The sequence below is a fragment of the Podarcis raffonei genome, chromosome 14, assembly GCF_027172205.1.
Source record: "Podarcis raffonei isolate rPodRaf1 chromosome 14, rPodRaf1.pri, whole genome shotgun sequence".
In the NCBI taxonomy this organism is placed as follows: domain Eukaryota; kingdom Metazoa; phylum Chordata; class Lepidosauria; order Squamata; family Lacertidae; genus Podarcis; species Podarcis raffonei.
Genome location: NC_070615.1, coordinates 53,599,738 through 53,610,668, shown reverse-complemented (window position 1 = coordinate 53,610,668; position 10,931 = coordinate 53,599,738). Strand labels below are relative to the sequence as shown.

The following is a 10,931-nucleotide window of genomic DNA, read 5'->3' as shown; positions in this document are numbered from 1 at the left end:
ATAGCTAGAGGAGATATCCCAGTAAGTCCAGGTTAGCTTTGCCTAGAAGTGAAATTATGTTCACCCACAAATCATAACAGAATTGTTAGGAGATCCCTATTCCTCTGCTAGAGCTTCAGTTCCCAGGATGGTTTAGCAATCAATCTCTCTTTATGAGTAACTCTGGGGATTGTAGGTTTCAAATGAAGGGCCAGTTAACACTAGATTTATCCTATACATTTTATAATGAGCAACTTTGTCCAATGGTGCTCAAGTAGGTTGGAGCAAAGAATAACTGTTTCCAAAAAGGAAACAAAAGCAAAACCCTGTGCTGCTGTTGTAATAAATGGCAACAGTGGAGGTGGCCAGGAAGCCTCCTCTTGCCTCTCCATGGCTGCTGCTGCTGCTGGCCTCCTCCCTTGGGCAGCTCATAGCAGCTGCTGGGGAGCAGGTGGGGAGGAGAGGCTGTCACTGCCCAGGCCAACCCCGCAAGATGCACTGACTTTGAGGGGCAGGCGGAGGGCAGGACTCCCCTGGGTGGGGAGAAAGGGGAAGGGGAGCAGAGGGGAGCACAAGGAGTCTTGATTTTTTTTAATAACAAAAATGCTTTGTTCATCCGCATCTAATCTTGTCCCTTTCTAACATTTATTTTTGGGTGTGTGCTTTTCTTTTGAGGGTGCCCAAATACCTTGATTCTAAATCTCCATTTTGTCCAGGAAAGCATAGAAAGTGATAAATCTGGAGACCAGGAAATTCGTATTCTATACCAGCTGACTTCATTTTACATTTATCAATCAGAGGGACTCTTGCTCCGTATATAAAAAGTGTAAGAACTCCAGATCCTGCAAATGTCTCTCTCACATCATGATCCACTGTCTGATTTAGCCAACCATAGCTACAACCTCAATTTGACTTATTTAGAACCCTGCATTGTCCACTACTTAGGGCTGCCATACATCTGGGTTTCCCCAAACTAATCCGGGAACTGGGCAGCAAAATGGCATCCGGGCTGATTTCCACTGAATTGGCAAAAATGCCTAATTGACTTCAACTGACAATTCAGAATATGAGTAGTTAATGACTTCACTGTGCCTGTGGTTTTACTGCATGTAATTGATGTTTGGGAAACCAAGGCTTTATGTCTTTATGTCTTAAGATTTTATAGTTTTATGGCAGGATGCATGGTTGGTTTGAGATGAGAAAGCCTGAGTAACAGAATGCAGGCCTGGCCTCTGACACTGCCATCAGGATTTGAGGTGCCTTTCACTCCTAATTTATTCCCAACATGAATTGAGCATTATGAGGATGAGAAAAACCCTGAATAGAAGAATCAGCTTTGGGTCGTATTCCAATCTCTCTGGAAAGCGCCAAAATAGAAGTAGGAATGGGGGTATTTGTGGCACATTGAGTCAAGAACCATGCTGATAGGAGTTTCCCTAAGCAAATACGCATAGCCAAATTCTCTCGAGATCTCCACCATCAGTATTTCTCTAGATGCACAATGAAGAGATGGCCATACTCATTCATTTTGCTTTTCTTATGAGCTGCTCCCTGTCGTTCAGCTCAGGCCTCAGCAGAATGATGTAGCATTTTGGAGAAAAGATGCAACCCAGTAATCCAGCACCGGATGATAAGATGGAGAAGATCTCCACAGCCACTGTGTATTTCCCTTTAGTGCTTAGGTAAGTTGGGAGAAATGATAACCAAACACTGCAAAATGCCAGCATGCTGAAGGTGATGAACTTGGCTTCATTGAAACTATCTGGCAACCTCCTGGCTAGGAAAGCCACAAAGAAGCTGACAAAGGCTAGCCAGCTCATATAGCCCAAGACACAGTAAAACATGGTAACTGATCCTTCATTACATTCCAGGATGATTTTCCCTTTCAATGAGTGTGTGTCCCTATCTGGGAAGGGAGGGGAAGTGCTTAACCACAGAGCACAAATTCCGGTTTGAATGGAGGTGCAGGAAAGGACAAGAACATTGGCCGGCCCTTTTCCTACCCATCTTCTCACCCTGGATCCTGGTTCCGTTGCCATGAATGCTAGAACCACGGTGATGGTTTTGGCCAAAATACTGGAAAGGGCCACCGAGAAAATGATGCCAAAGGCTGCTTGTCGGAGAAGGCAGACCACCTTTCCAGGCTGACCAATGAAGAGCAAGGAGCAGAGGAAGCAGAGAAGGAGGGAGATGAGGAGGAGGTAGGTGAGGGTCCGGTTGTTGGCTTTGACGATGGGAGTGTCCTTGTGCTTCACAAAAGTTCCAAGTACTAAAAGAGTGATTAAAGAGAAAGAAATGGCAAAGATAGCTAAAAGGAATCCTAAAGTTTCTTTGTAAGAGAGGAAACTTGGAATCCTGGGAATGCACTGAGTTTGGCCCTTGTTTGCATACTTGTCATCGGGACAATTGGCACAAACATCCACATCTGAAAAAGAGAAAAAACAATTTTAATATTTCAGGATATTGACAAACATCCATCAAATGGAATCTGTTGTAGCAGCCAATGAAAGAGTGTCTTTAAAAACTTTTTGATGTTTTAAACTTGAGCTGATGGACTGGAGCGACTGATTGATTCTCTGTACACCAGGAAATTCCTGATTAAATCATGGTTTATACTTTCTGTTTAAATAGTAGTTTCCTTAAATGCAATGCAATGAATATTATTATAATTCAGACTGTTTCCATTTGATTTGTTTTGAAGAACCTTTGATCTGAATGCACACAAGGTGGCTGCAAACATTCCAGTCTTGGTTCAGGCCTGGTTTAAACAATTCATTTTTTTGTTTTGTTAAATAAAATAAATAAAAAGAACTGTCATCTTGCTGAAGCTACAGAAGTCCATATCTTGATAGTTCTAGGAACCTGACCATTTGAAAGTCCCATTAGCCTTAAACACTCAAACAGCCTCTTTATGCCCCATTCACTTGCAAACCTTTACATATGTTTTAAACTTCAGTGCATACAAGCATTGCATCCTGTGCATATTAAGTTTATATCTTTAACATCATGCTCCCTACCCTTTTTGTCAGAAATCATCCCTTCTGGACATGGAGCACAATCATAGCAGCAGAACTTCTCTCCCTCCTTCTTTTTCCTGCTGTAGCCTGGATTGCAGTTGTCATTGCACACAGAAAGAGGCAACACCTGCATGAAATAATAAAAGAGAGATTAGCAATAAGAGAGTAAGGCTGGATCTTGACACATCCAAGAAGCATTTCAGTTAAACATGTTGCAAACTTTGTATGAGAAATCGGGTTGGCAAAAACGGAACTCCACAGCGCCATCTGGTGCCACAGTTTTAGAATGTATTAAAAAGCATATAAAGCACTTTTTCTTTGCCAATGTAGTTAAGTCCTAAGAGAGGATGTTGAGAATAGTAATGCCAGGAAATTTCTCCCCCACTAAAGCAAGATCTTCCAGCAAGAGCAGCGTAGGATGAAGCAGGTCTTGGCTTCAGACGATGCTCAGTCCCCAAACCCTCGGCCAAATATACAAGTAACTTTCCTAGCCAAGGCTCAGAGAACTGAAGCTGACTGAGTCCAAAGAAGTGTTGTCCCCTAAAAGGGCATTCTGGGGGCAATGGATGGGTAGGAACAGGAATGGGAATCCTGCCTAAACAGTACTCCATCTTCCCTTCTTAAAGTTCATTCATTTGGTCTTCCATGAATAGCACAGAGGACCAAGCCGAGCTCAGGGAACCCCCAAAGGATTGCTGCCAAGGGGCAAAAGAAAACCTCTCCACATTAGATGCTCTACAATTCAAGGTGTTTGGTGGGGGGCACAAAGCCCAAATGTTTTGGAACCAGGAGATCTCAAAGATGGTCTCATCCCTTGGATACCCAGCTGATCACTGCACTCGGGAGGAAAGGGTCTCCTGCAGATCCCATTTCTCGACGGGTCCATTTCTGTTGGCACCCACCCTTTGGCATCTCTCTTCTCTATTGAAGGCCTTCCTTTTTCAACAGACCTTTTCAGTGGGGATATTCATGTCAGTTTGCATTTCTTGGTACGGAAAGTACTGATCTGATATGTAGAGAAATTTTCTATTCTAATTAATTCAAGAGGGTTCTGGAAGCTTCTCTGTGTGAAAGAAACTGGTGCAAACTGTAAGTTTCTAGTTGACTAGAAACTGTAAGTTTCTAGTAAGTTTCTATTCTCAAGATAAGTTTTGACTCAAGATATAATAATAATAATAATAATAATAATAATAATAATAATAATAATTTATTATTTGTACCCCGCCCATCTGGCTGGGTTTCCCCAGCCACTCTGGGCGGCTTCCATAGAAACCAAAAATACAGTAAAATATCACAGATTAAAAACTTCCCTGAACAGGGCTGCCTTAAGATGTCTTCTGAATGTCAGGTAGTTATTTATCGCTTTGACATCTGATGGGAGGGCGTTCCACAGGGCGGGCCCCACTACCGAAAAGGCCCTCTGCCTGGTTCCCTGTAGCTTTGCTTCTTGCAATGAGGGAACCACCAGAAGGCCCTCGGCACTGGACCTCAGCGTCCGGGCGGAATGATGGGGGTGGAGACGCTCCTTCAGGTATACTGAGCCGAGGCCGTTTAGGGCTTTAAACGTCAACACCAGCACTTTGAATTGTGCTCGGAAACGTACTGGGAGCCAATGTAGGTCTTTCAAGACCGGAGTTATGTGGTCTCGGCGGCCGCCCCCAGTCACCAGTCTAGCTGCCGCATTCTGGATTAGTTGTAGTTTCCGAGTCACCTTCAAAGGTAGCCCCACGTAGAGCGCATTGCAGTAGTCCAAGCGGGAGATAACTAGAACATGCACCACTCTGGTGAGACAGTCCGCGGGCAGGTAGGGTCTCAGCCTACATACCAGGTGGAGTTGGTAGACAGCTGCCCTGGATACAGAATTGACCTGCGCCTCCATGGACAGCTGTGAGTCCAAAATGACTCCCAGGCTGCGCACCTGGTCCTTCAGGGGCACAGTTACCCCATTCAGGACCAGGGAGTCCTCCACACCAGCCCGCCTCCTGTTGCCCAAAAACAGTACTTCTGTCTTGTCAGGATTCAACCTCAATCCATTAGCCGCCATCCATCCGCCAACCGCCTCCAGGCACTCACACAGGACCTTCACCGCCTTCACTGGTTATGATTTGAAAGAGAGGTAGAGCTGGGTATCATCTGCATATTGATGGACACCCAGTCCAAACCCCCTGATGATCTCTCCCAGCGGCTTCATATAGATGTTAAAAAGCATGGGGGAGAGGACGGAACCCTGAGGCACCCCACAAGTGAGGGCCCAGGGGTCTGAACACTCATCCCCCACCACCACTTTCTGAACACGGCCCAGGAGGAAGGAGCGAAACCACTGTATAACAGTGCCCCCAGCTCCCAGCCCCTCTAGACGGTCCAGAAGGATGTTATGGTCGATTGTATCAAAGGCCGCTGAGAGATCCAGCAGAACCAGGAAACAACTCTCACCTTTGTCCCTAGCTCGCCGGAGATCATCAACCAGCGCGACCAAGGCAGTTTCAGTCCCATGGTGAGGCCTGAATCCCGATTGGAAGGGATCCAAATGGTCTGCATCCTCCAGGCGTGCCTGGAGTTGTTCAGCAACCACGCGCTCAATCACCTTGCCCAAGAATGGAAGATTTGAGACTGGAAAGATTTGGAAGATACTCCAAATGATGTTACTCTGGAGGCAGATATGCTTTGTTTTAAAGAAGAATTAAGGATTTACAATGATATCTCACCTGATTAAATCTTTGATGCCAGACAATTTGGCCATCATAAATGGTTAACTGTTTTCCTGGAGGAGCCCGAGGTTCCAGTCTTCCAATTTTGACTCTGACCACCGACCCATTAGGGAACATTTTCCAGTTTGTAACATCAAAGCCTGTAACTAATTCTCCATTGTCACTGAAGCACACAGTGTCTCCAACGCTGTTATTGAATACAATACGCCGTAGAAAGTGATGGACCTGGATTCAAAGAGAAGGGAAAAGTAGACATGATAACATCCCTTTTTAAAGCTGTCATTTCACTACATTTGTCTTTGATTCTGAATAATTTTTAAAACCCACTATATCATTATGTGGTTATTACTTACCTAAGCAAATTTGAAAAGAACAGCACCACAAAAAGATTTTTTTTGGTATGGAATTGTTTTATAGAATCTTAGATATCATTTTCACCTCTGCATGGAAACCTACCATACTTTTAAATGAATGATTTTTTTTATATATATAAAGAAATTGTAATTACCTGCCATGGCTGCACATTCTGAAATTTCAATCTCCTGCCTTCTGCCATTTTTCTATGCTTGGAACAGGATTCATATATGGCATGCAAAGCATGGGCTACAGCATGGACCGCATTGTAAACACTGTAGCTGTGGCCTGTCATTTCCATTTCAAATAAGATTCCAGGAATGTTCTCCAGCTTCTCCTCCCCAGTGCAGGTTTTCTCCTCCTTTTTTTCTACCTCCTTAGACATTTTTAATGAACAGCTGAATGCCTGTTCCCAGAAGTCCTGAATAAAACCATCCCTTTTGTTCCAGGAAGGTCTGATCTTTTGAATGAACTCTTGGAATCCTAATGGCTGATTTGAGTGAACTGTGAAGGATATGGAACCATGGAAAGTTTGCATTTCCCAAATCTTCTGAACAGACAGCGATTCAAAATCCCAGTGGGATGTAACAACCCACACTTTCCCCAAAGGAGGCAGTGCCATAAAGGGTGCTAGAAAGAGTAATACTCTCAATACTTGGAAGGATGGAGGCTCTCCATATACAAATAACACATTGGCATTTTTCTGGATGATAGTTACGTAGGTTTCCCAGTGTTGCACAAGCAAACGAATCAGCTCATCCACATAATTCCATTTTGGTATTCTTATGGTGAAGGCATAACAGATGCCATTTTCATCAAGCATTGGCACCATGGTCTGCAAAAACTGGTCCCCTTTGTCATTATCCACAGCAAAGAGCCCAACCCATGTCCATTCGAAATGCTGAAATAACTGCACAGCTCCCATGTATTGTTTGGCTTCATTTGGGACCATATGGTACAAAAAAGGGAAATGTGTTCTATCATCATGTGATGGTAAAAATGACCCATAAGTGAGCTGAAATGAAAATGGTAATAATTTTGCTGATTAAGATATTTTATTTTGGAATTACGGAATTGCAATGGGCTCGGCAACTCATGTAACCCAACACTGTGTTTGATGCTAGAAATTCAAAATTTCCCAACCCACCATTAAGCCTGCATTTATCCAGTTTGCATATCAACATAGCAGGAGGAACTTGGTCAAAAGCACTTCTAAAATCAAGAAGTTATGCCTAAAGTGTGAAAAATTTATACAGTGGTACCTCGGGTTACAGACGCTTCAGGTTACAGACTCTGCTAACCCAGAAATAATACCTCGGGTTAAGTACTTTGCTTCAGGATAAGAACAGAAATTGGGCTGCGGCAGCGGGAGGCCCCATTAGCTAAAGTGGTGCTTCAGGTTAAGAACAGTTTCAGGTTAAGAACGGACTTCCAGAATGAATTCAGTTCTTAACCGGAGGTACCACTGTACATCATGCACACAGCTTACCTGTGGAGTTTTCTTGCTTGCTGAAACGATGGCCACATTGGCAGAGATCTCAGAAATGTATCCTCCAATGAGAGTTATCAAGATGTTCTGGTTGTGACATCTGTAGTTGGGGACAAACATCTGTTGTGTGGAAAGCAGACTGAGTGTGGCCTTATAAGTCGTTCGTGCAGTATAGTAGCTGTCCAGGATGCGGAAACCCAGAGAGATATTTGACAAGATTGCAGGATTTTCATTGATCTCTTTGACAGCAAATGTTAAGGCCAGGATGTGCTGGTAGTTCTTAGGCACTGAACTAGGAAAGGATTGCAACTCCTTAATAAAAAAGCAATATTTGTACCAACAACAACAAAAAAATGCATTGTACTCATTGTCATTGTTCAGCTGAGTGTTTTCAAGACTGAGGTTTACCTTAAACCCTAAAAGATAATGACATAAATAAAAATTGACAATTGAAATAGACATTTTCCCATTAAGAACGAAATGGTCTAAATAAATTGGGATCATTCTCATGCTCAAAGATTCCTCCCTGAAATTGTTTTTGTCATTCTCTTACATCCAACACCAATGATCAGTCCATGGTATATTGGAAAATGTGTGTTAGGGTTATATCAAACATTAACATACTCAGATTAAATGCTTTCAGAACAACAGCCATGATTAATTAGGTTTATTAATTTCAACAAGTCTAACAATGGATGCAGCTTGGGGTGGGTGTACATTGGATTAGGATGACTCCTGTATCCCAGGCCATATCGTGCTGATGGACAAAGTCAGGCTGCTTGCCACTTCCGTGTCCATCCTGAGGTGTAGCAGCATGGAATCCTGCAATGTATTGCTGTATGTAAGTTTCCTGATATATCTCTGTAATAAAGCACTAGAATTGATCGCTCTGGAATTTTGTGCATTTTTCTTTGCAATCCCTGCAAATGGCTCCTTCAGAGCATCAGTCAATGTTTCTCCCTGGTCTGTATTTGGACCTGCAGGACAGAGCAGACCCCTGCAGTCAAACCAGGTGTCCCCCATCCTATATTTGTGTTGCTGTTTATTCCTGCCTAAGTGTAGAACCTTACGTTTGTCCTTACTGAGTAGCATTTTTTTCTGCTGACATACTAGCTACCCCCCTAGTTTGGTGTCATCTGCAAATTTGATTAGCATCCCCTCTATTCCTTCATCCAAGTCATTCATAAAGATGTTAAGCAACACTGGGCCCAGGACACCACCCTTCAACATCACACTGGTCACTTTTTTCCGGAAGGATGAGGAACCATCAGTGAGCACTCTTTGGGAATGGTAAGCAACCAGCTAGGAATCTACCTAACGTTGTCTAGCCCACATTTCACCAGCTTCTCCACAAGAATATCATGGAAGACATTGTCAAAAGCCTTATTGAAATCAAAATATGCTGCATCCACAGCATTCCTGCTGATCCACCAAGCTTGTAATGTTAATTTAAAAAGTAAATAAGATTTGCCTGGAAGGTCTTAGTTTTGAGAAACCCATGCTGGCTGTTAATAATCACAGCATCCTTTTCTAAGTGCCCAGAACAGACAATAAATAAATTCTTACTGAAGCACAGTGTTGCTTTATAATGTGTGCTCCATTATTATGGCCTGAACATTTTATAGGAGAAGAATAAAATAAATGAAATAATGCCTTACATGGCTTCATCAATCATTATCTGTGTAGGCTGTTCTATGAAAGAGAGGTTATTGTAGAGGAAAAAGACCTGAGAAACAATTCCCCCAATGACCAGGTCGCCCGGCTGGTAAAAATTATGAGGAATAGGAAGAGGATCATCAAGGATGCTGCAGTTAATAGAATGTGTCTTGCACACAGTATGACAAAGCAGTAACAGCAGAAACACCATAACCAACACAATCCTATGGAAAAAACTTTCCCTCCCAACATAGACTGTCATGTTTTGCCTCAACCTTCTTATCTGTTTTGCTACAAACTCCCTTGAATGGTGCCAAATGGTGGTGCTACACTGATTTACACCAGAGCCTGGCATTTTAGGGACTGCATGAACTATAGCCTGGTCTTTGTATTTAGTAATGGCTCTGTGATCATCAATGTTCCTGAAGAGGGTGTTCTATTTCTCCCTTCACTCCCCCTCCCCCCCAAAAACCTGCTGAGTGCCAGGTATGTAAAAAATGATGAAGAACAGCGTATATTTTGGAGGTTAAAATCACGGCAGAATCATCTGGTGGGAAGCAGACCCTAACCTGCACAGGGAAAATGATGATGCAGGTGAATGACAGAGCCCTACCTGTGTCCAGATCCACTGGTCAACAACACAAGGGTTTTATATCTTTCTTTCTTGTTCAGATTCTGACTGATGGTCTTGCCAATGACATACATTGTGTATGAGGATGGAAACCAGTAATTTTGACAATGAGAGGTGTGATGATAATTTCCCCTGAGTGTTGATGTTCCTTGAAATTGCATCATGAGAGATTGAAGTAGTAGGGTTTTTTTCTATCTGAACTCTACAACTATTTTTTTCTTCCTTGAGTGAAATGCAGTTGGTTGCACTTAGCTAGGAAGGCTGCTTTGTCCCTGACTAGAGATAAATTATCACACGTGGCTCACACACACTTGGCATACACCATCATCATCATCATCATCATCTTTACCCAGCTTTCTCCATAAAGTTCCCAGGTGAGTTGTACACACACATTGTCAAAAATCTGGGCTTAAAGCAATGGGCACCCAAGTGGTGGCTGCTGACACCCAGGGTGTCATCAGTGCCTCCCATGGAGCCCATAAGGGATATTGTTTTTCCAATTCTGATGGTTTATGACATTTGTTTGCATAATGCACAAGAATATCTAAACTAGCAATTTTGGCATGGATAGGTGTTATTATAATTTCCCTTGTGTGCTGATGACATTTGAAGTTGCATAATGAATGGCAAAATTTTTCCTTCCTTTTCTTTTTTGAACTCTACAACAATTATTTTCTTCTTTGAGATATATTTAGTCAGTGGCACTTGATGAGGAGGTTGAAGGCCGCTTCTGTCCTAAGGAGAGGTTGTAAGGTAAAGGTAAAGGTACCGCTGCCCGTACGGGCCAGTCTTGTCAGACTTTAGGGTTGTGCGCTCATCTCACTCTAGAGGCCGGGAGCTGGTGCCATCCGCAGACACTTCCGGGTCATGTGGCCAGTGTGACATCGCTGCTCTGGCAAGCCTGCACCAGAGCAGCACACAGAACGCTGTTTACCTTCCCGCTATAAAGCGGTACCTATTTATCTACTTGCACTTTAAGGGTGCTTTCGAACTGCTAGGTGGGCAGGAGCTGGGACCGAAAGACGGGAGCTCACCCCGCCGCGGGGATTCGAACTGCCGACCATACGATCGGCAAGTCCTAGGCACTGTGGTTTCAC

At 43.4% G+C, this 10,931-nt stretch overlaps 1 protein-coding gene across 1 annotated transcript; it reads right to left on the bottom strand.

Moving 5' to 3' along the window:
- Window positions 1–1,502: 1,502 nt before the first annotated feature.
- On the bottom strand, window positions 1,503–9,908 carry LOC128401981 (vomeronasal type-2 receptor 26-like). Its single transcript, XM_053365663.1, has 6 exons — window positions 9,817–9,908; window positions 9,206–9,352; window positions 7,548–7,839; window positions 5,702–5,929; window positions 2,997–3,123; window positions 1,503–2,248 (listed from the first exon to the last, which is right to left on the bottom strand). Exons 1-6 carry the CDS (start codon window positions 9,906–9,908, stop codon window positions 1,503–1,505), a joined length of 1,632 nt encoding a protein of 543 aa, XP_053221638.1.
- Window positions 9,909–10,931: the final 1,023 nt, after the last annotated feature.